Raw genomic sequence first — 27,828 nt, forward strand, 5'->3', positions numbered from 1 at the left:
CATGTGTGAGAGTAGGGCTTTATGGGTGCTGGTCATGAGCAGGACATCAAAGGACCGTGCAGCTCCTAATAACAGGCCTGGTCACGATTGGGCCCTGCAATTAACACAGGAGATCCAGCTAATTACCAACCAGGACAATGTCAGAGCAAGGCATGGCATCAAGAGCCAAGATCGATGAAACATGCAAGATAGGAATTGTATCATCATGAAGCAAAATATAAACACTGTTTTTAACACCAGGTCAGGGCAAGTATATAGGTGAAGTTCACAGACCTCCTGTACATATATCTGGTATTTAATACTACACTTCCTTATGTACTTCAAGTATAGTCGCAAAGGTGATCACATATCTGTCCCTGCTGGTGAAATATTGCAGGAAACCTATCATCAATCATATGTCCCTGGATTGGGTTTACCAGTATAGATGTCTGGTGCACCCTTCAACTTGCAACTTCCACTCCTTTTCCCGTCCCCTCTACCACTCCAGACTCCTTACCATGCTCACACCCCAGTGTCACTCATTGTAATGAAAACCTACCTCTGGAATTTCAGCAGAGAGAGAGAGAAAGAAAGAGAGTAGGGGAGAGAGTGGGAGAGAGAGAGTGGGAGAATAGGAATCAGAGAGAGAGGGAGAAGAGAGAAGGAAGAGGAGGATACATATCACAGAGGCTTCTATCAGGAGAGTGAAAAAGAGTGAGAGAGGAATAGAGAGAGAGAAAAGTCTACTTACTAGAGGGGAGTGTGTGTGTGGTGGGGAAACACTAGACTCAATTGGGACTTGGGCTGGGACCCCTGTGTTAGTGCATGGAGCAATAGCAAGCCCTTGGGAGGAGCAGAGCACCACCGAGCAAGAAACAGAGTGAGTGAGAGCTTCTGTGAGAAACACAGAGAGAGATAGTGAGAGAACGTGAGCTGTACCCTGTGAAAAACATGCAGACTCTCAGCTGGATCGGTGCACTCTTCTTCCTGTTCTATGTTTCCTCTGGAAGTGCAGACGCCAACAGGTAAGTGAGCAATCAATCAATCAATCCTATGTGCTGCTGTAGGAAACGATTGTCAGAGAGATATAAATGTTCATACAGTATAATATAGTTCATGCTGCTGTCATTGTATCTGTTCACTCTGATGCCTGCAGCAGGTGTAAAGCTCAGTGTTTATTGGTATGATTCATCTGGATAGTAGAGCATAGTATGGACATTCCACTGCAGGGTCAAGGGAACAGCACTGCAAAAGCAATTGTCACATCCCTAGCTAACACTCCTAGCAGCTACTAGCAGACACAGCTGTGTGTTTTAAGTGTTGTAAATGCATTATATTCCATTACTTATACAGTATTAAAAACTGGGTGGTTCGAGCCCTGAATGCTGACTGGCTGACAGCCGTGGTATATCAGACCGTACACCACGGGTATGACAAAACATGTATTCTTACTGCTCTAATTACATTGGTAACCCGTTAGTGATAGCAAAAAGGTACCTCTGGGGTTTGTGTTATATGTCCAATATACCATGGCTGAGGGAGTTATCCAGGCACTTCGCGTTGTGTCGTGCATAAGAACAGCCCTTAGCCATGGTATATTGGCCATATACCACACCCCCTCGTGCCTTATTGCTCAAGTAGAAGTCGCCTCTTATTGAACTGCCATTACCAGTAGCCTGATCCTAATTTTAACTACTGAGACATGTGACATGCTCATTTTAGTAATTTAGCAGCCACTTTTATCCAGGGTGACTCAGTTTAGCTAATGACAATCACAGGCATGTCAGTTGGTTTCAATATGTAATAATGGGAAAAGTGGTGTTTTGGTGCAATGCATGCCCTCACTCTCAGGCTGTCTGCGCCTTGGCCAGGGACTATGTGAGGTATGGGGGCTGTGTCAGCTAAATGTTGCTCATGGCACTGTTAATCACCGAAGGACACCTGTCACACTTAGGGGCCCCTAGCCCTCTCCTCCTGTAGGCTATTCTGGTTGATTTCTACCAGGTCTCAGATTCTTCCAGTCCCCTTGAGCCAGGGCTGCTTTTAGGAAGCCACGAGGGGAATGCCAGAATGCCAAATATCTGGGCCATTTGAGTTTGGCACTGGGCTAGAGGTTAGAGGGCTCCTCAGATCAGAAGGTTTCCCCAGCCAGGTGTGTGCTTCAAAAGTCAAAGTTATTTTATGATCCTTGCACTTCAAGCAATGAAAGGGGAAGCAGCAGATTGACATCGCATCCCAATTTAATTTACAGTAAAAATATATGTGCAATTCAATCACTATGCATATCATTAATTTCCAAAGTGCTGACTTGATGACGGTCACTTTAAGTGTAATCAGATGAAGGTCATGAAAATGGAGGGAATAGGTTCCTGCTTGAGTTATTCATGAAACTCTGTGAGGACTTTAAGGAGTGACTGATTAAGTGTAAGTAGAGAGTATAACATGCTCTTTTCCCAATCTGTAACCTACATCCTGTCAGGCTGTCTGCTCTCCATAGAGAGCCCCCTTTTTCTTCCTATAGGAGGGAGCCGGGGGGGATTTGATTTGGCCTGTTAGTTTTCCAAACCACTGCCACGGTGCTATTAGGGCCACAATTAGCTGGGGTGTCTGCAAAGATGCATTTGAGATGCCTATATTAGACTACATGTTGTCAAATGTCACCAAAAAGTAGCCGGGGGATGTGTCCTACAGTGGCTTGCGAAAGTATTCACCCCCCTTGGCATTTCCCGATTTTGTTGCCTTACAACCGGGAATTAAAATATATTTTTTGGGGGGTGGTTTGTATAATTTGATTTACACAACATGCCTACCACTTTGAAGATGTAAATACTTTTATTGTGAAACAAACAAGAAATAAGACAAAAAAACAGAACTTGAGCATGCAAAACTTTTCACTCCCCCCCAAAGTCAATACTTTGCAGAGACATCTTTTGCAGCAATTACAGCTGCAAGTCTCTATATGTCTCTATAAGCTTGGCACATCTAGCCACTGGGATTTTTGCCCATTCTTCAAAGCAAAACTACTCCAGCTCCTTCAAGTTGGAAGGGTTCCGCTGGCATACAGCAATACTTAAGTCATACCACAGATTCTCAATTGGATTGAGGTCTGGGCTTTGACTAGGCCATTCCAAGACATTTAAATGTTTCCCCTTAAACCACTCAAGTGTTGCTTTAGCAGTATTCTTAGCTTCATTTTCCTGCTGGAAGGTGAACCTCCATCCCAGTCTCAAATCTCTGGAAGACTGAAACAGGTTTCCCTCAATAATTCCCTGTATTTAGTGCCATCCTTCAACTCTGACCAGGTTCCTAGTCCCTGCCAATGGAAAAACATCCCCACATCATGATACTGCCACTATGGTGTTCTTGAGGTGTTGGGTTTGCTTTTTTTAAGCAAAAAAGCTCAATTTTAGTTTCATCTGACCAGAGTACCCTCTTCCATATGTTTGGGGAGTCTCCCACATGCCTTTTGGCGAACACCAAACGTGTTTGCTTATTTTTTTCCTTAAGCAATGGCTTTTTTCTGGCCACTCTTCCATAAAGCCCAGCTCTGTGGAGTGTACGGCTAAAATTGGTCCTACGGACAGATACTCCAATTTCCGCTGTGGAGCTTTGCAGCTCTTTCAGGGTTATCTTTGGTCTCTTTGTTGCCTCTGATTAATGCCCTCCTTGCCTGGTCCATGAGTTTTGGTGGGGGGCCCTCTCTTGGCAGGTTTGTTATGGTGCCATTTTCTTTCCATTTTTTAATAACGGATTTAATGATGCTTCGTGGGTTGTTGAACGTTTCTGATATTTTTTTATAACCCAACCCTGATCTGTACTTCGCCACAACTTTGTCCCTGACCTGTTTGGAGAGCTCCTTGGTCTTCATGGTGCTGCTTACTTGGTGGTGCCCCTTGCTTGGTGGTGTTGCAGACTCTGGGGCCTTTCAGAACAGGTGTATATCTACTGAGATCATGTGACAGATCATGTGACACTTAGATTGCACACAGGTGGATTTTATTTAATTAATTATGTGACTTCTGAAGGTAATTGGTTGCACCAGATCTTATTTAAGGGCTTCATGGCAAAGGGGGTGAATACATATACGCGCACCACTTTCCGTTTGTATTTTTTTTGAATTTTTTGAAACAAGTTATATATTTTTTTCATTTCACTTCACCAATTTGAACTATTTTGTGTATGTCCATTACATGAAATCCAAATAGAAATGCATTAAAATTACAGGTTGTAATGCAAGAAAATTGGAAAAACGCGAAGTGGGATGAATACTTTTACAATGCACTGTACTAATCACCCCAATCAACCCCAAACAGGTACCACAAAGTACCCCAACTCGTGACTCCACCATTTTTGACTCTGACTTGGACTCGACTCGGACTTAGCCATAGGGACTCGTGACTCGATTCGGACTCGAGCACAATGGACTTGGGACTCAACTCTGACTCGAGGTTTAGTGACTAAAACACTGCCCAAAGTAACCCAAATCAACTCCAAACAGGTACCCCAAAGTATGCCAAACAAGCCCAAACATGTAACCCAAAGGACCCCAAACCTGTACCCCAAAGTACACCCCAAAAAAATAAACAGGTACCCAAAAGTACCACAAAAAGGTATCTTAGGTACATCGCCAGGTTACTGACCTTCTCCCTGTAGGCTGTCTAATCGCTGTTGGTGATCAGGCTTAACACCGCCATGTCGTCAATAAACCTGATGATGGTGTTCGAGTCTACGTGGTCACACAGTCGTGTCTGAACAGGGAGTACAGAAGGGGACTAAACACACCCCCCTGGGGGGGCCCCGTGTGGCACCTTATCTAAGCTTTTAAAAATAAATAAGGCAAGCATTGTCTGGATGAAGCCTGTGCATTATATTTTATTGGACAATGCACTTGAAATGAAAAAAGAAAAACTTATTGATCAACATTTGAGCCTCAGGGAATCTGTCAAAGATAATGTATACTGTAAATAATATAAAAAATATGCATTTACGCTTAAATTCTCGCAACTATCTGATTCCCACCTATATTTTCACTACTTTTCACTGCATTCTCCTGGGTCAGATCTATAAAAGTTGGTGGTACTTTCAGGTACCCGTTTGGGGTTGTTTGAGGTTGCTTGGTATTGGGGCACCTGGGGTTGTTTGGGGTTGTTTGTCTTTGGGGTACACTAATTTAGTGATCCAATTCTCTTCTCTCTTTGATGCATATTTACTGCAAGTTGTGTTTATTTGGGTATTAGTTTTTATTCTGCAATCCATTATCAAGTTATGATCATGATTCAACTGGCCCTCAAGGAATGGAACCAAAGATCTAACAGGGTAGAGCTGTGTATCACCTATTTCCCCTGTCCTTTATGTGCACAGGCACCGCAGACAAGTTCCCGCAGGTGGCCAACCAGGTGTATGTCGCTTTGGCAGGAGACTAGAGTGTTGCTATGGCTGGAAAAAGAACAGCAAAGGACAATGTGAAGGTAAGCATCTCAACAAAACAAGCTGTGATTACATTTAGTCAAAATGTACTGTATTTGACCTTGTCATGTTGCTTGTTTGTATGGCGAATAGAAATGTATTTGTATAGCTCTGCTCATCAATTTAACTTTTTCTTTGTTTCGTTGAATGAAAATATTGTATACTGTAAATAGATATTCAATGAATGGAAACCTCAAGTTTAAGAACTCAAATTGTTCTCCACAATAATGGGTTTTCACATGTGTTATTCTTTGTGGCTGGGTATTTTCCTGCACCAGAAGAAATATGGACTAAATTACCTCTGGGGTAGTAAAACTGGCATGTTTGAACCTCAGTGAACCTGCATAACTCTTCTTATTGCCGCTGGTGGTATTTCTCTCCTTGAATGCTTTACCAGCTCAGTGTGAACATGGCTGCAAGCACGGAGAGTGTGTTGGCCCCAACAAATGCAAGTGTTACCAGGGATACACCGGAAAGACGTGCAATCAAGGTCAGTGGGGTAACTAGAGTCAATAGAATGAGGGTCAAAGGTCAGAGAAATGTGAGCCAAAGGGGTCTCTTTATGGAGATCAACATGCAGCTCAGATTTGTAGCCTGCCTCTGTAGTTATCGCTCTCTACTTCACAAGCCCCTGATACAGTGCCTTGCAAAAGTATTCACGCGCATTTTTCCTATTTTGTTGCATTACAACCTTTATTTTTTATGTAACGTAATGGACATACACAAACTAGTCCAAAATGGAGAAGTGAAATTAAAAATATAACTTGTTTCAAAAACGGAAAAGTGGTGCGTGCATATGTGCTATAAAGCCCCTAAATAAGATCTGGTGCAACCAATTACCTTCAGAAGTCATATAATTAATTAAATAAAGTCCACCTGTGTCAAATCTAAGTGTCACATGATCTGTCACATGATCTCGGTAGATATACACCTGTTCTGAAAGGCCCCAGAGTCTGCAACACTATTAAGCAAGGGACACAACCAAGCAAAATGTTGTGGAGAAGTACAGATCAGGGTTGGGTTATATATTTTAAAAAAAATATGGACAGGGGGGGGGGGGGGGGGGGGTGAATAGTTATGCACGCTCACGTTTTCTGAAAAATATTTTACTTCTTCAAAGTGGTAGGAATGTTGTGTAAATCAAATGATACAAACCCCCCCAAAAAATCTAAACTATTCAAACTATTCATTTTCTGCTATATAGAATACTTAATCTGGAGAAACCTGAAATGTATTCAATATGTTACCCCTGGGTGTTACGTGGTGTAAGATATGATGTCAATGGGACAATATTCAAGTTTGATGTCTCAGGTGAAGCCAACATAGACTAATAGAAGCCACAGGTGCATTATTTCTGATTACAAACTAATATGGTATGGCCATAAATATCCCTGAAGTACACAACTCAGGACGACTGTCTGTCTCTCTGTCCAGATCTGAATGAGTGTGGCCTGAAGCCCCGTCCCTGTGAGCATCGCTGCATGAACACCCATGGCAGCTACATGTGCTACTGCCTCAACGGATACACCCTAATGCCTGATGGCTCCTGTACCAGTGAGTGGGCACTGTAACCCCTACTTTACCTGCTTCTATTCACTCAAAAAATGGTGTTAGTTTTATACTGTACCAGTACTGTTTAAGAAGTTATCTTTTCTGTGTGTGTGTGTGTGTGTGTGTGTGTGTGTGTGTGTGTGTGTGTGTGTGTGTAGACTCCAGGACGTGCTCCCTGGCCCACTGTCAGTATGGCTGTGAGGAGGTACAGGGGGAGATCCGTTGTCTCTGCCCGTCTGCAGGTCTGCAGCTGGGGCCAGACGAGAGGACCTGCGTGGGTGAGTACCACCACCTTGGACCACCAACCCTGACACTACAGTATATCACTTCATGAGGAGTTCATGCTGGTTCTCACTGGACCACTCCACCTCATAGATTAGCAGCTACTGAACACAATCAGAAGGGGTCAACATGTTGGAGCTTTGTAAAGCTCTGTGAAGCCTCCATTATGTGGTTTCACATTCCTGCTCCATCTCAAGGCTTCTCACATAATAACTTAATCATCTGTAGCAGCCGGTTGGACAAAATGGGGTAGTGTTTCTTCCCACAAATCTACTTGTGTGGATTGGGAGCCATTGTCCCATTGTGGTGCTAAACTAAAGTGTCAGTCAGGGATGGTTGACATTGATCCAAATATTTAACCCTATGCTTCAATGTAGAAAACAGAACCTGGTCATTCCATGTTTATTAAAATCTGTCTGTCTTCCTCCCTTCCTTCCTTATGCCTAGATATTGATGAATGTGTAACTGGGATGAACCTGTGCCCATACAACAGACAGTGTGTCAACACATTTGGTAGCTACTACTGCAAGTGCCAGAATGGCTACGATCTGACGTATGTTAGTGGGAAATATGACTGTGTAGGTAAGGTATACAATCATTTCACATGCAACAATTTACTTTAAAACAATCTGTGAGGAGATATCAGATCAGTAAGTGTATTTTTCAGACAATGACGAGTGTGCGGCGAACACACACAAGTGCAGCCACCATGCAGTCTGTCTGAACACTCAGGGATCCTACAAGTGCAAGTGCAAGCAAGGCTTCCGTGGCAGTGGCTTCGAATGCTCTGGTGAGACCTGAACAGATTTACTATTCATCAATCATCAGAACATTCTTAGAGTAAAAACCATTTGATAGAAAAGTTGTTGATGTGCTAGGGGGCCACAATCGGAAGTTTACATACACCTAAGCCAAATACATTTAAACTCAGTTTTTCAAAACTCCTGACATTTAATCCTTTTAAAAATTCTCTGTCTTGGGTCAGTTAGGATCACCACTTTATTTTAAGAATGTGACATGTCAGAATAATAGAAGAGAGAATGATTTATTTCAGCTTTAATTTCTTTCATCGCATTCCCAGTGGGTCAGACGTTTACATACACTCAATTAGTATTTGGTAGCATTGCCTTTAATTTGTTTAACTTGGGTCAAACATTTCCGGTAGCCTTCCACAAGCTTCCCACAATCAGTTGGGTGAATCTTGGCCCATTCCTCCTGACAGAGCTGGTGTAACTGAGTCACACACGCTTTCTCAGTTCTGCCCACACATTTTCAATGGGATTGAGGTCAGGGCTTTGTGATGGCCACTCCAATACCTTGACTTTGTTGTCATTAAACGACTTTGCCACAACTTTGGAAGTATGCTTGGGGTCATTGTCCATTTGGAAGACCCATTTGAGACCAAGCTTTAACTTCCTGACGGATGTCTTGAGATGTTGCTTCAATGTATCCACATAATTTTCCTGATGCCATCTATTTTCTGAAGTGCACCAGTCCCTCCAGCAGCAAAGCACAACATGATGCTGCCACCCCCGTTCTTCACGGTTGGGATGGTGTTCTTTGGGTTGCAAGCATCCCCCTTTTCCTTCAAACAAAATGATGGTCATTATGGCCGAACAGTTCTATTTTTGTTTCATCAGACCAGAGGATATTTCTCCGTGTGCAGTTGCAAACTGTCGTCTGGCTTTTTTATGGCGGTTCTGGAGCAGTGGCTTCTTCCTTGCTGAGCGGCTTTCCAGGTTATCTCGATATAGGACTCATTTTACTGTGGATATAGATAAGTTTGTACCTGTTTCCTCCAGCATCTTCACAAGGTCCTTTGCTGTTGTTCTGGGATTGATTTGCTCTTTTCGCACCAAAGTACGTTCATCTCTAGGAGCCAGAACGTGTCTCCTTCCTGACCGGTATGACGGCTGCGTGGTCCAATGGTGTTCATACCTGCTTACCATTGTTTGTACAGATGAACGTGGTACCTTCAGGCATTTGGAAATTACTCCCAAGGATGAACCAGACTTGTGGAGGTCTACAATTTTTTTTCTGAGGTCTGATTTATTTTTATTTCCCCATGATGTCAAGCAAAGAGGCACTGAGTTTGAAGGTAGGCCTTGAAATACATCCACAGGTTCACCTCCAATTGACTAAAATGATGTCAATTAGCCTATCAGAAGCTTCTAAAGCCATGACATCATTTTCTGGAATTTTCCAAGCTGTTTTAAATGCACACTCAACTTAGTGTATGTAAACTTTTGCCCCACTGAAATTGTCATACAGTGAATTATAAGTGAAATAATCTGTCTGTCAACAATTGTTGGAAAAATAACTTGTGTTATGCACAAAGTAGCCAAACTGACTTGCCAAAACTATAGTTTGTAAACAAGAATTTTGTGGAGTGGCTGAAAAATGTGTTTTAATGCCTTCAACCTGGTGGGTGGGTATGTAAACTTCCGACTTCAACTGTATATTCAGCTTTTATATCCGATACAAGAGTGAAAAGTCTCTCAGACAGTTATTTCACCATAGCATATTTTAACTGTGCTCTTAAAACATCAGCACTGCCAAAGCCAGTTTCCTGTTTTCAGACAACCCCTGCACTCTACAGATGTTACTCAGGGAGAGCCCCTGATTCAAATTACACCTGTGTAAATATCTGCTGTTCTACCGAACCCAGCCATCTGAAGGACAGAGGAAAGGAGAGGCATGTCTGTCTCTCTCTCTCTCTCTGTCTGTCTGTCTGTCTGTCTGTCTGTCTGTCTGTCTGTCTGTCTGTCTGTCGCAGAGGGGCCACAGTGCACTCTCTGAACCAGGCAGTTGGCACTAGCTGATGTAGCCTAGGTGACATGATAGGTGCGCCATGGCTTTGTGTAAACAAAGATGCCTTTATGTTTTTGTAGTCAAACCCTTTTATCAAAGCTCGTGGGACCAGGGAGACAAAGGCAGTGCAGATGATAATTTCCTCAATGGTGAGATGTGTATGGAATGCAACAAGGCTTTCCACTTCCTCTGTTCGCACCTCGCCCTGCAGCGTCCCCCACCCCCCTCCTACCTACCACTGTTGCTTTGTGAACTCCCCCTTCCTTCCCTCTCTCATGGCTCAAGGCTGGCTACATCCTATCCGCACCACACACAGCTTCATCTGCCATGTAGAAGTCAGCATGAAACCATTTTAGACTTTGCAAGTACATACAGTATATGGCTGAAGCTGGCTGTCATGCTTCCCATGCATGGAGTGTGATATTCCTGTCTGTTGTCCTACTCTATGTGCTCATATTTCATGTCTATGACAACACGTTTACACAAAATAAACACATGTATTTCAATGAACAAGGTAAGTCTAATTAATTCTTTAGTCATATCCCAGCATACCACGTTACTTAGGCTTACGCCGAGCTATTGGTTTTTTAAATTATGCGAGTAAAAACAATGCTTAAACATGCTTATGTATATAATGAATATGAGTTTGGGGGGGGGTTAAAATTATTCAATATTACAGCATTAAACCTCACTTAAAGCATGTCAGAAAAAAAGTTATACATACACCTGAACTGGTTCTGCAGGAGATTAGTAAGAATGGCTGACCCCTTGTTAAAAAATGGCCTGAAAATTGAACCTTTTTCAAAATATCGCCTTTTTTAAATGATCTTTGTTAATTATATTATGCATAGGAAAAGTGGAGTTATGTCACATGTGCAGCTAACAAAAATATATGGAAATGTTTGTTCTATCCAAACTTACAACCAACTGATTGCAGCATTACAGCAAAAATGGAGAAGGTTAGTGGAAGGGGAACTTGTTTGTCTGCCCTTTATTAAAGACAAACATTGGCACACAAAAAAACTGTCATGAATAGAAAAATAAACCAGTTTCATGTACGGAACAAAATGTTGACATCAGTGCCATAAAGGTTGCACATTTCGATGTGCCGATTCCATATCACATGGTTTATGAATTTAAATACAAAACAACGCTTGATTCAAAACTTAAGAGTTTTTCTATTTAAATTATTATACAAAATTCTTGCCACCAACAGAATGTTATGTGTAAGGGGAATACAACCATCTTAGCTGCAAAGAGATAGAATCAATAGATGAATTATTCATTAAAAGATGTAAAAACAACATTTATTTTTGTCCATTCATTGGTGGGTGGGCCAATAAAAAATACATAATAATATTATATAAAGACAACAAGGTAAGTCATTAAGAAAAATTCCCATGACATACTCTCTGACATGTTTTGGCTTTAAAAACTATAATGGCTTTATAAACTATAATGGCTGTATAAACACGGGATTTATGCCTAAACTCTGGTATAACTGCATCAGATTCCACCTGTGATTGTAGTTCCAGAGGTCTGACCTGGTTCTTCTTCCTGCAGCTATCCCAGACTCCCCAGTGAGGCCCAGACTGCCAGGAAAGCTGGACAACGAGCAGATCAAGAACGTCATCCCCGAGCCCCAGGTGACCGCCCCCCCTCAGATACGCATGCAGCCCTTCGACTACGATGGCGAGACCTACATCGGTGGCTCAGAGAAGGTGGGCCAGGTGGACTTCACTAATGTAGGGGAGGAGGAAGAGGAGGAAGAGGAGGCAGATGTGGACAACCAACTCAATCCAAGAGGAGATGTTTTCAGTAAGCCTCATTTCCCTAACTCCTCCTAACTAATCCCCCTATTTATTTCCATTGTGGGTGGTCCCAAATCTGATTACACCAACACTGATCATATGGATTTTCACACACCATTACTGCTGTGGTGGTGTGTAGCACTCATAGTTACTCAGAAACACTGTCCCCCAGTTGCGTCACCTAAATATAAATGGCAAGAACTTTGTGATGTATACTCTTCTTTTCACTCAGTTATATTTAGGGTTACACATGTTCTATGGCCACATAGAACACTAAACAGGATGCTCTCAAACACATCTCTACCAGTCAAAGTTAGGTTAGATCACAGGGTTTTTGTTCTATGCTCTGTTCTGTGAGGGTTAGTGTAGCCTACAACGACCCTATGACCCTGCTGCCCATCTGTCTACTCTTTCTATTAGCTACCCCCATGCCTTCACAGAGACCCACAGTATATCCTCTCTGGACATCTTTTACAGATGTCTCAAGACAGGGGGAATTTATGGAGTCTAAGGTCTGGCCTAATTACAGCTCCCCCCTTCCAAACCTGACTCTACAGTTCTCTGGCCGGCTGGCCTCAGGTTTCTTGGCCTTGCTTGAAGGAAGTCTTATCTATCTGTCCTATGTATCTCTTGTCAACTGCCAGGGAGTTAAACTCATCGCCGTTGTTAAAATGAAGGGTACTATTTATTAGGTGTCTTTGACGTAAACCTGAGGTATACAATAAAATCTATATCGCTTATCAAACACAGTTCTACTTGATATACACACATATGCATGCACACATGTCTAGGAAACTATGTATAAACAACATCTGAGCTTTTATTTGTATCTATAGGAGTCAGATGGTCCACTGTCACTTGACAGTTTTATTCAGAGACAGCAAGGACTGGGGAGGGCTTTGGATTCCTTTAAAGATCCACGGTTAGCTGGACTAAATGTATGGATTGAGTCCCTTCTGACTCTAACCTTGTTTAAAGACATCTCAAAGCTGCAATGTGATGTCAGTCTGTCAGGCAGTGTAAGCTTGAGGATTACCATTCCACAATAAAAGGTCAGTTATAAGCCCTGGACCTGAGTGTGTGTCAGGATTCAGCCTGTTGCTTCATGTTCTGGGCATTGAGTAGGTCTATGGCTTGGATTGAAAAGCTAATTCTCAGTAAGCAGCAGGGTTGGGCTCAAATTAAATTGAGAATGCCTCAAATTCTAGTTCAATTCTTGAATTTGAATTGAAGTAGTACATTTTGAATTTAAAATTTTATTCAGTGAAATTCAATAAAATTCCAATCCCTCTTCTATTCTGTATATAGGTATAGTCTATACAAATATAAATATTCTACATACTGTAAATCATTAAACATGTCGTTATTGTTATGGTGAGTGAATGAGGACCCAAAAGCGAACTAACTTAAACAGAGCTTCTTTAATGACCAAACATAGGTAGGCTCAGATAGACCGGCAGATTCCGACAGGACAGGACAAGGTTACAGCAAACATGACGATAGTCTGGCTCAGGCATGAAACACAAACAAGAATCCGACAAGGACAGGAACAGAAACAGAGAGAGATATAGGGACCTAATCAGAGGGAAAAAGGGAACAGGTGGGAAACGGGGTGAATGGGTAGTTAGAGGAGACAAGGAACAGCTGGGAGAAAGCGGGGGAGAAAAGGTAACCTAACAACGACCAGCAGAGGGAGACAGGGTGAAGGGAAAGGACAGAGACAAGACACAACATGACAGTACCCCCCCACTCACCGAGCGCCTCCTGGCGCACTCGAGGAGGAAACCTGGCGGCAACGGAGGAAATCCTCGATCAGCGCACGGTCCAGCACGTCCCGAGAGGGAACCCAACTCCTCTCCTCAGGACCGTACCCCTCCCAATCGACAAGGTACTGGTGACCACGGCCCCGAGGACGCATGTCCAAAATCCTGCGGACCCTGTAGATGGGTGCGCCCTCGACAAGGATGGGGGGGGGGGGGGGGGAAGACGAGCGGGGGCGCGAAGAACGGGCTTAATACAGGAGACATGGAAGACCGGGTGGACGCGACGAAGGTATCGCGGAAGAAGAAGTCGAACTGCGACAGGATTGATGACCCGAGAAATACGGAACGGACCAATGAACCGCGGGGTCAACTTGCGAGAAGCCGTCTTAAGGGGAAGGTTCTGAGTGGAGAGCCAAACTCTCTGACCGCGACAATATCTAGGACTCTTAGTTCTACGCTTATTAGCAGCCCTCACAGTCTGCGCCCTATAACGGCAAAGTGCAGACCTGACCCTCTTCCAGGTGCGCTCGCAACGTTGGACAAAAGCCTGAGCGGAGGGGACGCTGGACTCGGCGAACTGAGATGAGAACAGCGGAGGCTGGTACCCGAAACTACTCTGAAAAGGAGATAGCCCGGTCGCAGACGAAGGAAGCGAGTTGTGGGCGTATTCTGCCCAGGGGAGCTGTTCTGACCAAGACGCAGGGTTGCGAAAAGAAAGACTGCGTAAGATGCGACCAATAGTCTGATTGGCCCGTTCTGCTTGACCGTTAGACTGGGGGTGAAAGCCGGAAGAGAGACTGACGGAAGCCCCAATCAAACGGCAAAACTCCCTCCAAAATTGAGACGTGAATTGCGGACCTCTGTCCGAAACGACGTCTGACGGAAGGCCATGAATTCTGAAAACATTCTCGATGATGATTTGTGCCGTCTCTTTAGCAGAAGGAAGCTTAGCAAGGGGAATGAAATGAGCCGCCTTAGAGAACCTATCGACAACCGTAAGAATAACAGTCTTCCCCGCTGACGAAGGCAGTCCGGTGACAAAATCTAAGGCGATGTGAGACCACGGTCGAGAGGGAATAGGAAGCGGCCTGAGACGGCCGGCAGGAGGAGAGTTACCGGACTTAGTCTGCGCGCAGACCGAACAAGCAGCCACGAAACGACGCGTGTCATGCTCCCGGGTGGGCCACCAAAAACGCTGGCGAATGGAAGCAAGCGTACCCCGAACGCCAGGGTGGCCGGCTAACTTGGCAGAGTGAGCCCACTGAAGAACGGCCAGACGAGTAGGAACGGGAACGAAAAGAAGGTTCCTAGGACAAGCGCGCGGCGACGGAGTGTGAGTGAGCGCTTGTTTTACCTGCCTCTCAATTCCCCAGACAGTCAACCCGACAACACGCCCCTCAGGGAGAATCCCCTCGGGGTCAGTGGAGGCTACTGAAGAACTGAAGAGACGAGACAAAGCATCAGGCTTGGTGTTCTTAGAGCCCGGACGATAAGAAATCACGAACTCGAAACGAGCGAAAAACAGCGCCCAACGCGCCTGACGCGCATTAAGTCGTTTGGCAGAACGGATGTACTCAAGGTTCCTATGGTCAGTCCAAACGACAAAAGGAACGGTCGCCCCCTCCAACCACTGTCGCCATTCGCCTAGGGCTAACCGGATGGCGAGCAGTTCGCGGTTACCCACATCATAGTTACGTTCCGACGGCGACAGGCGATGAGAAAAATACGCGCATGGGTGGACCTTGTCGTCAGAGAGGGAGCGCTGAGAAAGAATGGCTCCCACGCCCACCTCTGACGCGTCAACCTCGACAACGAACTGTCTAGAGACGTCAGGTGTAACAAGGATAGGAGCGGATGTAAAACGATTCTTGAGGAGATCAAAAGCTCCCTGGGCGGAAACGGACCACTTAAAGCACGTCTTGACAGAAGTAAGGGCTGTGAGAGGAGCGGCCACCTGACCGAAATTACGGATGAAACGACGATAGAAGTTCGCGAAGCCGAGAAAGCGCTGCAGCTCGACGCGTGACTTAGGGACGGGCCAATCAATGACAGCTTGGACTTTAGCGGGATCCATCTTAATGCCTTCAGCGGAAATAACAGAACCGAGAAATGTGACGGAGGAGGCATGAAAAGTGCACTTCTCAGCCTTCACAAAAAGACAATTCTCTAAAAGGCGCTGGAGGACACGTCGAACGTGCTGAACATGAATCTGGAGTGACGGTGAAAAAATCAGGATATCGTCAAGGTAAACGAAAACAAAGATGTTCAGCATGTCTCTCAGGACATCATTGACTAATGCCTGAAAGACAGCTGGAGCGTTAGCGAGGCCGAAAGGAAGAACCCGGTATTCAAAGTGCCCTAACGGAGTGTTAAACGCCGTCTTCCACTCGTCCCCCTCCCTGATGCGCACGAGATGGTAAGCGTTACGAAGGTCCAACTTAGTGAAAAACCTGGCTCCCTGCAGGATCTCGAAGGCTGAAGACATAAGAGGAAGCGGATAACGATTCTTAACTGTTATGTCATTCAGCCCTCGATAATCTATGCAGGGGCGCAGAGACCCGTCCTTCTTCTTGACAAAAAAAAACCCCGCTCCGGCGGGAGAGGAGGAGGGGACTATGGTACCGGCGTCAAGAGCTACAGACAAATAATCCTCGAGAGCCTTACGTTCGGGAGCCGACAGAGAGTATAGTCTACCCCGGGGGGGAGTGGTTCCCGGAAGGAGATCAATACTACAATCATACGACCGGTGTGGAGGAAGAGAGGTGGCCCTGGACCGACTGAACACCGTGCGCAGATCGTGATATTCCTCCGGCACCCCTGTCAAATCACCAGGCTCCTCCTGTGAAGAAGAGACAGAGGAAACAGGAGGGATAGCAGACATTAAACATTTCACATGACAAGAGACGTTCCAGGAGAGGATAGAATTACTAGACCAATTAATGGAAGGATTATGACAAACTAGCCAGGGATGGCCCAAAACAACAGGTGTAAAAGGTGAACGAAAAATCAAAAAAGAAATGGTTTCGCTATGATTACCAGAAACAGTGAGGGTTAAAGGTAGCGTCTCACGCTGAATCCTGGGGAGAGGACTACCATCCAGGGCGAACAAGGCCGTGGACTCCCTTAACTGTCTGAGAGGAATGTCATGTTCCCGAGCCCAGGTCTCGTCCATAAAACAGCCCTCCGCCCCAGAGTCTATTAAGGCACTGCAGGAAGCTGACGAACCGGTCCAGCGTAGATGGACCGACAAGGTAGTGCAGGATCTTGAAGGAGAGACAGGAGTAGTAGCGCTCACCAGTAGCCCTCCGCTTACTGATGAGCTCTGGCTTTTACTGGACATGAAGTGACAAAATGACCAGCAGAACCGCAATAGAGACAGAGGCGGTTGGTGATTCTCCGTTCCCTCTCCTTAGTCGAGATGCGGATACCTCCCAGCTGCATAGGCTCAGCTCCCGAGCCGGCAGAGGAAGATGGTAGTGATGCGGAGAGGGGGGCAACGGAGAACGCGAGCTCCTTTCCACGAGCTCGGTGACGCAGATCAACCCGTCGCTCAATGCGAATAGCGAGTTCAATCAGGGAATCCACGCTGGAAGGGACCTCCCGGGAGAGAATCTCATCCTTTACCTCTGCGCGGAGACCCTCCAGAAAACGAGCGAGCAAAGCCGGCTCGTTCCAGCCACTGGAGGCAGCAAGAGTGCGAAACTCAATAGAGTAGTCTGTTATGGATCGATTACCTTGACATAGGGAAGACAGGGCCCTGGAAGCCTCCTCCCCAAAAACAGATCGATCAAAAACCCGTATCATCTCCTCCTTAAAGTCCTGATACTGGTTAGTACACTCAGCCCTTGCCTCCCAGATTGCCGTGCCCCACTCACGAGCCCGTCCAATAAGGAGAGATATGACGTAGGCGACACGAGCAGTGCTCCTGGAGTAAGTGTTGGGCTGGAGAGAAAACACAATATCACACTGGGTGAGGAACGAGCGGCATTCAGTGGGCTCCCCAGAGTAACACGGCGGGTTATTGATTCTGGGCTCCGGAGATTCGAAAGCCCTGGAAGTGGCCGGTGGATCGAGGCGGAGATGGTGAACCTGTTCTGTGAGGTTGGAGACTTGGGTGGCCAGGGTCTCAACGGCATGTCGAGCAGCAGACACTTCCTGCTCGTGTCTGCCTAGCATCGCTCCCTGGATCCCGACGGCTGAGTGGAGAGGATCCGAAGTCGCTGGGTCCATTCTTGGTCGGATTCTTCTGTTATGGTGAGTGAATGAGGACCCAAAAGCGAACTAACTTAAACAGAGCTTCTTTAATGACCAAACATAGGTAGGCTCAGATAGACCGGCAGATTCCGACAGGACAGGACAAGGTTACAGCAAACATGACGATAGTCTGGCTCAGGCATGAAACACAAACAAGAATCCGACAAGGACAGGAACAGAAACAGAGAGAGATATAGGGACCTAATCAGAGGGAAAAAGGGAACAGGTGGGAAACGGGGTGAATGGGTAGTTAGAGGAGACAAGGAACAGCTGGGAGAAAGCGGGGGAGAAAAGGTAACCTAACAACGACCAGCAGAGGGAGACAGGGTGAAGGGAAAGGACAGAGACAAGACACAACATGACAGTTATATACGTGCATATCATTTTTGGGGAAACTGTTGAAATGAATGTTCAAGGAAAACATAACAAAACCTGTATGCAAATATTCTAAGTAATTATATTTCATTAATCACTTAAATTCTGTTAAATATGAGGGAAATACAACATTTCCCAGAATGCATTAATTTAACCCTCAAGATGCCTTTAAAAAGAAGCCAAATAAATGCAATGATTGGTGGAAATAAAATTGGCTATTCTAAGCACTAAAGTTAAAGGAGTATATGAACATTGATTTAAAAAAATGTGATATATTCTTTGGTATCTGGCAATGTGACCTGTCAGATTCAGTTAAAGGGTCATGTTCTATGGCTGAGTGGAATTTCTTTGAAATGCACTGACTTAAATTCTACTTCCTGTCACTCAAACTCTAATTCTACATCCTGTGGGGTATGTCCAATTAAATTTGAATTTCAACTCATGAGTTGAATGGGAGTCAAATCCAAAATGTTTAATTGAGCCCAACCCTGGTAAGCAGAGAATGGCCTCTTTCACATATTAGATTCACATGTTGTAAATACAACACATCCTGTGAGGTATAAATAGCCAATGTGGTTGGAAGACAAGACAACAACACATTAGCTTATGCTAGAAGAGCTCTTCCAGTGTTATGTGTTACCTCCAACCCTAAATAAGATGTAGCAGAGAGTGAATATATTCAACCATGGAGTTTAACTAAGTTACTGTTAAATGCATTAGTGTAAAGTACTTTAGTAAAAATACTTTAAAGTACTACTTAAGTTTTTTGGGGGGTATTTATATTTATTTTGAATGCTTAGCAGGACAGGAAAATGGTAAAATTCACGCACTTATCAAGATAACACATGGTCATCCCTACTGCCTCTGGCTTGGCAGACTCACTAAACACAAATTAGTATTTTGTAAATAAGTGTTCCCCTGACTATCCATAAATTCTAAAAACATGAAAATGGTATTAAGCAATCTGCTTAACTTAATATAAGGAATTGTAAGTGATTTACATTTTTACTTTTGATACTTAAGTATATTTTAGCAATTACATTTACTTTTGATACTTAAGTATATTTAAAACTGAATACATTTACACTTTTACTCAAGTAGTATTTTACTGGCTGACACTTGAGTAACTTTCTTTAAAGGTATCTATACTTTCACTCAAGAATGACAACTTGGTACTTTTTCCACCACTGGTTAAACGCTGTGTGTTAAATGCTGCGTATAGTTCAGTACATGCGCTACGCATGTTGGTTGCTGTAATAAACTACATCTGGTCCTAGTGTTTGGAAGAGTATTCTGTTTCACCCCTGCCATTTGCCATTGACCATTGGAAGGAAACTAAGGCCAGAAAAACAGCTGTGCTGAATACCGGTGTGACAATCCCACACAGCCAAGCCTGGGAAAGAGGTGGACGAACTGAGGCCATCAGTCAAACTGTCAAACAGAATAACTTCTCTAACCTTCTCTGGCCATGGGCTGAAACTGAAAGTTGAAAAGCAAGTAGAAACCCTTGAGTGAAGGTCATTTAATTTGACTTGTGGGAAAGAAATATGTATTTTTTAAATGTTTTTAACTAGGCAAGTCAGTTAAGAACAAATTATTATTTTCAATGACAACAGATTTGTACCTTGTGGATTTGAACTTGCAACCTTGCGGTTACTAGTCCAACGCTCTAGCCACTGGGCTACCCTGCCGCCCCAGCATAGCATGAGGAACACAGGAGGTTGGGGGCATCTTAATTGGGGAGGACGAGCTGGTGGTAATTGCTGGAGCAGAATGGGTGTAATGGTTTCAAATACATCAAACACAGGTATTGATGCCATTCCATTCGCTCTGTTCCAGCCATTATTATGAGCCGTCCACTGCTGAGGAGACACCGTAGCATAGAGATGAGTATAATGAGGCCAGGATGCATAAAAGCAATGAAATATGCCTTTCATGCCAAATCGATCCTTTTGTGCAGATACAACATATGGCCTCAAAGACAGTGGAGCTTATAGCTCTTGGGATAAAACAAACATGCACATAAGTTGCCTCTGTAGCTATCTGGTTTAGATAGCTAGGATTATTATTATTTTTGGCTCTTCATTTTAAGATGAGTGTGGGCAAAGGATCACACGTGATGGTATGCCTCTCAGTGAGACAGTAACAAGGCTGCCTTTCGCTGCTAATGTTGATCTCTTTAAGGAAACAAGTGAGACAGCAGCCTGAGCCTTCGTCAGGATGACTCAAATAGCAAGAGGAGACAGGCCCCAAGACATTCATCAGCTCCATGGAGGAATTCCACTCTGCCGCCATGTGAGCGCCTTGGGATACACACAGCTCTCCTTGCCCCTCTACTCCCCATTCACTATGGGGGGAGGGGGAGGGGGGGGGGGGGTGCAGAGGCTCCGAGCCTTTTATTATCATCCCCCAGAACAGCTGTTGAGCAAACAGACCTGACTCCCTGACAGAGAGAGTCTGTCATCAGCTCCTCAAACCCCAACCCTCTCTGGCTGGGCAGGTTCAATTAGCAAAGCCGCTGTACATCTGGTTGTCTAGAGCAACTCAGTGAAGGGGGACGTTTGTTGGGAGAGCTTTAAGATGCTTCAGTTATAATATCCTAAATGTCAACAGGGCAGGCTTCCACTTGCAGGCTTCCACTTCCCTGACTGGCTTTTGTTTTATGATGGGAAATCTTTCCACAGCATAATCATGTGGATGGTCTTCATGGACCACATATTTTCAGAAGAATGCTTGGAACTGAAATGTCATGTTTTGATAGAGCTATATTAAGCATTCATAACTGTTTAGACAAGGTTATACCTACACACTAATTAAGGTGGTTAATATCCTGTTTCAATATCTCTTGTCTTATGTCTTGCCTTTTTGTGCTTTCAGTGGAAGTGAACTACATTATCTTGACATTTGATGGACCATATTATAACAGTTCTCTCTTTCCCGAAGCAGATCCAGAGGACTTTGAGTCGGTATTTGGTCCTCCAACAGAAGTCAAAGAGATTGAAATAACTCCAGCCCAGGAAGGTAATCCTTGGTTTAGTTGTTGACATAAGGTGGGTAAGAAATAATACCTTTCTAATTACTGTGAATCGTTGACATCTGACTGTGCCTTCCAGAGTTCTTCATGGACTGCAACTTTGATCAGGGTGCTTGTGAGTGGGTGCAGGACAAGGACGACAACGTCGACTGGAGCGTGTCCTACCATGAAAACGGTACATATCATAATGCTAATGGCGCATTAATAGTATTTCTGCCTCCTATATTTGCCATGTAAATGCATATAGGTTTATACAATGACCGATAAGGTAAATATTTTATTATCCACATGATCATCTGAATCTATCTTCCAGAAATTGCTCTTTGCTGTGCTTAATCTATGCATACCCAAATAGCCGTTAGTCATACGTTAACGACTATCACTGATCAGCCTGTGTCCACTCCCTGATCCCTAACCCCCAGGTATGGAGTATTACATGGCTATGAGAGGTCTTCTGGGGGAGAAGAAGGACCAGGCTAGGCTAAAGCTGCTCCTTAGTGACAGGGCCAAACAGGGAAGCTTCTGCCTCACCTTCAACTACCGCGTCACTGGAAAACAGGTGGGCACGCTGCGAGTGCTGCTGAACAACAATGCCTACCCGGTGTGGGAGCAGAGCCGCAGCCAAGACCAGGACTGGCAGACAGAACTGCTCACTGTGGCCTGGAAGAACCAGGCCCCGGAATCTGTAAGTTGCCATTCCATTCAAACACCTAGAGTGATAAAGGACACATATAGAATGCTGACAATGTCAGCAGATAATGGTACAGTGCTTTCAGAAAGTATTCAGACCCCTTCTTACGTTACAGCGATATTCTAAAATTGATTGAATTAATTGTTTTCCTCATCTACACCCAATACCCCATAACGACAAATTGAAAACAGGTTTTTAGGATTTTTGCTAATTTATTTTAAAAAATTAACAGCAATACCTATTTTACATACAGTACCAGTCAAAAGTTTGGACACACCTACTTATTCAATGTTTTTTCTTTATTTTTTACTATTTTAAAGATTGTAGAATAATAGGGAAGACATCAAAAACTATGAAACAACACATGGAATCATGTACTAACCAAAAAAGTATATATATATTTGAGATTCTTCAAAGTAGCCACCCTTTGCCTTGATGACAGCTTTGCACACTCTTGGCATTCTCTCAACCAGAGAATTCTTTGTAAATAGGAATGTGTTCTTAACTAACTTGCCTAGTTAAATACAGGTTAAATAAAAATAAATAAATAAAAACTTCATGAGGTTTGAAATTGAATTGAAATGCATTTCAATTAATATGTGTGCTTTGTTAAAAGTTCATTTGTGGAATGTCTTTCCTTCTTAATGCGTTTGAGCCAATCAGTTGTGTTGTGACAAGGTAGGGTGGTACACAGAAGATAGCCCTATTTGGTAAAAAAAACCATCAAGCTCTATGATGAAACTGGCTCTCATGAGGACCGCCAAGGAAAGGAAGACTCAGAGTTACCTCTGCTGCAGAGGATAAGTTCATTAGAGTTAACTGCACCGCAGATTGCAGCCCAAATAAATGCTTCACAGAGTTCAAGTAACAGACACATCTCAACATCAACTGTTCAGAGGACACTGCGTGAATCAGGCCTTCATGGTCGAATTGCTGCAAAGAAACCACTACTAAAGGACACCAATAGGAAGAGACTTGCTTGGGCCAAGAAACATGAGCAATGGACATTAGACCGGTGGAAATCTGTTATTTGGTCTGAACAATCCAAATTTGAGATTTTTGGTTCCAACCGCCATGTATTTGTGAGACGCAGAGAAGGTGAACGGATGATATCTGTGTGTGTGGTTCCCACCGTGAAGCATGGAGGAGGAGGTGTGATGGTGTGGTGGTGATTTAGTGGTGACACTCTGTGACTGATTTAGAATTCAAGGCACACTTAACCAGCATGGCTACTACAGCATTCTGCAGCGATACGCCATTCCATCTGGTTTGTGCTTAGTGGGACTATCCGTTTTTCAACAGGACAATGAACCAACACACCTCCAGGCTGTGTAAGGGCTATTTGACAAAGGAGAGGGATGGAGTGCTGCATCAGATGACCTGGCCTCAACAATCACCCAACATCAACCCAATTGTGATGAGTTGGACCACAGAGTGAAGGAAAAGCATCCAACAAGTGCTCAGCATATGTGGGAACTCCTTCAAGACTGTTGGAAAAGCATTCCTCATTAAGTTGGTTGAGAGAATGCCAAGAGTATGCAAAGCTGTCATCAAGGCAAAGGGTGGTTACTTTGAAGAATCTAAAATATAAGACATATTTTGATTTGTTTAACACTTTTTGGGGTTACTACATGATTCCATATGTGTTATTTCATGGGTTTGATGTCTTCACTATTACTCTTCAATGTAGAAAATTGTAAAAATAAAGAAAAACCCTTGAATGGGTAGGTGTTTCCAAACTTTTGACTGGTACTGTAAGGATTCAGACCCGTTGCTATGAGATTCGAAATTGAGCTCAGGTGCAGCTTGTTTCCATTGATAATTTCTTGATTGGAGACCTCCAGTGTTAAATTCAATTGATTGGACATGATTTGGAAAGGCACACACCTGCCTATTTAGGAACCCACAGTTGACAGTGCATGTCAGAGCAAAAACCAAGCCATGAGGTTGCAGGAATGGTCCGTAGACCTCCGAGACAGGATTGTGTCAGCATAGAAGGTCCCCAAGAACACAGTGGCCCCCATCTTTCTTAAATGGAAGAAGTTTGGAACCAGAGCTGCCCCCAGGCCAAACTGAGCAATCGGGGGAGAAGGTCCTTGGTCAGGGAGACGACCAAGAACCCGATGGTCACTCTGACAGAGCTCCAGAGTTCCTCTGTGGAGATGGGAGAACCTTCCAGAAGGACAACCATCTCTGCACCAATCAGGCCTTTATGGTAGAGTGGCCAGACGGAAGCCACTCCTCAGTAAAAGACACAACAGCCCGCTTGGAGTTTGCCAAAAGGCACCTAAAAGACTATCAGACCATGAGAAACAAGATTCTCTGGTCTGATGAAACCAAGATTGAACTCTTTGTCCTGACTGCCAAGCGTCACATTGGGAGGAAACCTGGCACCATCCCTACAGTGAAGAATGGTGGTGGCTGCATCATGCAGTGGGGATGTTTTTCAGCAGCAGGGACTGGGAGACTAGTCAGTATCGAGGGAAAGATGAATGGAGCAAAGTACCGAGAGATCTTTGATGAAAACCTGCTCAGGACCTCTGACTGGGGTAGACGGTTCACCTTCCAACAGGACAACAACCCTAAGTACACAGCCAAGACAACTTGAACCTGATTGAACATCTCTGGAGAGACCTGAAAATAGCTGTGCAGCAATGCTCCCCATCCAACCTGACAGAGCTTGAGCGGATCTGCAGAGAAGAACGGGATAAACTCCCTAAATACAGGTGTGCCAAGCTTGTAACCTCATACCCAAGAAGATTTGAGGCTGTAATCACGGCCAAAAAGTGCTTCAACAAAGTACTGAGTAAAGGGTCTGAATACTTATGTACAGTGGAAGTCGTAAGTTTACATACACCTTATCCAAATACATTTAAACTCAGTTTTTCACCATTGCTGACATTTAATCCTAGTCAAAAGTCCCTGTCTTATGTCAGTTAGGATCATCCTTTTATTTTAAGAATGTGAAATGTCAGAATAATAGAAGAGAGAATGATTTATTTCAGCTTTCATTTATTTCATCACATTCCCAGTGGGTCAGAAGTTTACATACACTCAATTAGTATTTGGTAGCATTGCCTTTTCATTATTTAATTTGGGTCTATCATTTTGGGTAGCCTTCCACAAGCTTCCCACAATAAGTTGGGTGAATTTTGGCCCATTCCTCCTGACAGAGCTGGTGTAACTGAGTCAGGTTTGTAGGCCTCCTTGCTCGCACAGACTTTTTCAGTTCTGCCCACAGATTTTCTAGAGGATTGAGGTCAGGTCTTTGTGATGGCCACTCCAATACCTTGACTTTGTTGTCATTAAGTCATTATACCACAACTTTGGAAGTATGCTTGAGGTCATTGTCCACTTGGAAGACCCATTTGCGACCAAGCTTTAACGTCCTGACTGATGTCTTGATATGTTGCTTCAATATATCCACACAATTTTCATCCCTCATGATGCCATCTATTTTGTGAAGTGCACCAGTCCCTCCTGCAGCAAAGCACCCCCACAACATGATGCTGCCACCCCCGTGCGTCACGGTTGGGATGGTGTTCTTTGGCTTGCAAGCCTCCCCCTCTTTCCTCCAAACATAATGATGGTCATTATGGCCAAACAGTTCTATTTTTGTTTCATCAGACCAGAGGACATTTCTCCTAAAGTACAATCTTTGTCCCCATTTGCAGTTGCAAACCATAGTCTTGGTTTTTATGGCAGTTTTGGAGCAGTGGCTTCTTCCTTGCTGAGCGGCCTTTCAGGTTATGTCGATATAGGACTTGTTTTAATGTGGATAGAGATACTTTTGTACCTGTTTCCTCCAGGATTTTCACAAGGTCCTTTTCTGTTTTTCCTGGATTGATTTTCACTTTTCGCACCAAAGTACGTTCATCTCTAAAAGACAGACCGCATCTCCTTCCTGAGCGGTATCACAGCTGTGTGGTCCCATGGTGTTTATACTTGCGTACTATTGTTTGTAGAGATGGATGTGGTACCTTCAAGCATTTGGAAATTGCTCCCAAGGATGAACTAAACTTGTGGAGGTCTATAATTATATTTCTGATGTCTTGGCTGATTTCTTTAGATTTTCCCATGGTGTCAAGCAAAGAGGCACTGAGTTTGAAGGTAGGACTTTAAATAGATCCACAGGTACACATCCAATTGACTCAAATTATGTCAATTAGCCCATCAGAAGCTTCTAAAGTCATGACATCATTTTCTGGAATGTTCCAAGCTGTTTAAAGGCACAGTCTACTTAGTGTATGTAAACTTCTGACCCTCTGGAATTGTGATACAGTGAGTTATAAGTGAAATAATCTGTCTGTAAACAATTGTTGGAAAAATTATTTGTTTCGTGCACAAAGTAGATGTCCTGACCGACTTGCCAAAACTATAATTTGTTAACAAGAAATTTGTGGAGTGGTTGAAAAACAAGTTTTAATGACTCCACCCTAAGTGTATGTAAACTTCTGACTTCAACTTGCAAATGTAATATTTTGGATTGTATATTTCTGCTTTGTTACTATGGGGTATTGTGTGAGATTGATGAGGGAAAAAACAATTCAATCAATTTTAGAATAAGGCTGTGACGTAACAAAATGTGGAAAAAGTCAAGGGGTCTGAATACTTTACCAATGCACTGTATGTTCTATGACTGTCTGTATTTACTAGCACAATGTTTAGAGAGGTTGTTCATTTAATCACCACACTTGCCAATAAGACCACTGTCGAAGCAAACAAGATACACTACACGAGTCCCAATTTCCAAAACACCTCATCAACATCTTTGCTGTCATCCTGCAGATCATCTTTGAAGCTGAGCGTGGGAATGGCGTTCGGGGAGAGATTGGGCTGGACAACGTGGTGCTGACCTCAGGCTCCTGTCAAGAGGAAGACTCTGCCATCTTTTAAACTGCTCAACTCAGTGACACTGTAGAATCAGTCCACTTTGTTTGACACACAGCTCAGAGGCAGAGCAGAAGTCTCTACCTTTAGTCTGCTCCTTTCCGAGAACAAGCACACATCTTCATAATCCCAAACTAAGGGTGTATTGATCTGTACTGTATGTGCAACAATTATTGTTCAGCTGTCAACGTTGGAAAGTGTTGCATAAGGGTTTGAGCAATGGTATGTGGAGGGGTTTCTGCACGTTTCCAAGGCTCTGCTTTTGAAATTTTCTGTTAATTTGAGCCACCAAGACAAAGAGTAACGTCCACAAATAAATTATCCGACACATATATACAGTGCGGATTTCAATGTTCACAAATACTTTTCATTTTATTCAATTATTTTCACATTAAATATCATGTTTTTTATATGTGAGAATATGTCATGTCTCCAAAATGTCTACAAAAAAACAAAATTGTGTTGCTTTTTCATTTTTTAAGTGATATTGAAATACTGCAGGTAGCAGCAATATAGACTTGTAGTTATGTGAAATCAAAATATGAATATTAGATTAATCAAGAAGTCTTCACTTGAAGGTTACATGGTTTTTAAGATCATATTGTGTGTATGTAACAATGAATAAACTGCTGTAAATTGCGCTTTCATATCGTAATACATAAAACATGTTTTTATAAGGACTCTGTCCATATTTCATTCTAATGGTCTTTGCTTGTGGTCACCAGCTGCTTGTCTATGAGGCCATGTATACTAAAATGGTCACAACCTCTCAACATTTCTGTTATTTGTAGGTTTTTAAACAATTAATTATTGATGTCGGTTCAGTTATTTGAATTCCAGTTCTTTAAAAAAAAATCTGTGAGCTAGAAAAATCTGAAAAATCAGATTAAACTAGAACTGTGCGATGTAGTAGGGAGTTGT

The 27,828-nt window shown here is 43.7% G+C and overlaps 1 protein-coding gene across 4 annotated transcripts; it reads left to right on the forward strand.

Annotated features, from left to right (window-relative positions):
• Positions 1–565: 565 nt before the first annotated feature.
• Positions 566–27,587, forward strand: LOC139380506 (epidermal growth factor-like protein 6). 4 transcript variants are annotated; one of them, XM_071123213.1, is made up of 13 exons: positions 566–1,004; positions 5,341–5,447; positions 5,843–5,935; positions 6,880–6,999; positions 7,155–7,274; positions 7,726–7,860; positions 7,946–8,068; positions 10,170–10,238; positions 11,653–11,907; positions 21,239–21,313; positions 21,406–21,501; positions 21,749–22,011; positions 26,806–27,587. In XM_071123213.1, exons 1-13 carry the CDS (start codon positions 931–933, stop codon positions 26,911–26,913), a joined length of 1,638 nt encoding a protein of 545 aa, XP_070979314.1. In that variant the 5' UTR covers positions 566–930; the 3' UTR covers positions 26,914–27,587. The 4 variants fall into 4 exon arrangements, with proteins under 4 accessions (XP_070979314.1, XP_070979313.1, XP_070979317.1 ...); XM_071123212.1 differs by having other exon boundaries at positions 620–1,004; positions 21,236–21,313; XM_071123216.1 differs by lacking the exon at positions 5,843–5,935 and having other exon boundaries at positions 643–1,004.
• The last annotated feature ends 241 nt before the right edge of the window (positions 27,588–27,828 follow it).

This window comes from Oncorhynchus clarkii, chromosome 22, assembly GCF_045791955.1.
Source record: "Oncorhynchus clarkii lewisi isolate Uvic-CL-2024 chromosome 22, UVic_Ocla_1.0, whole genome shotgun sequence".
NCBI lineage: Eukaryota > Metazoa > Chordata > Actinopteri > Salmoniformes > Salmonidae > Oncorhynchus > Oncorhynchus clarkii.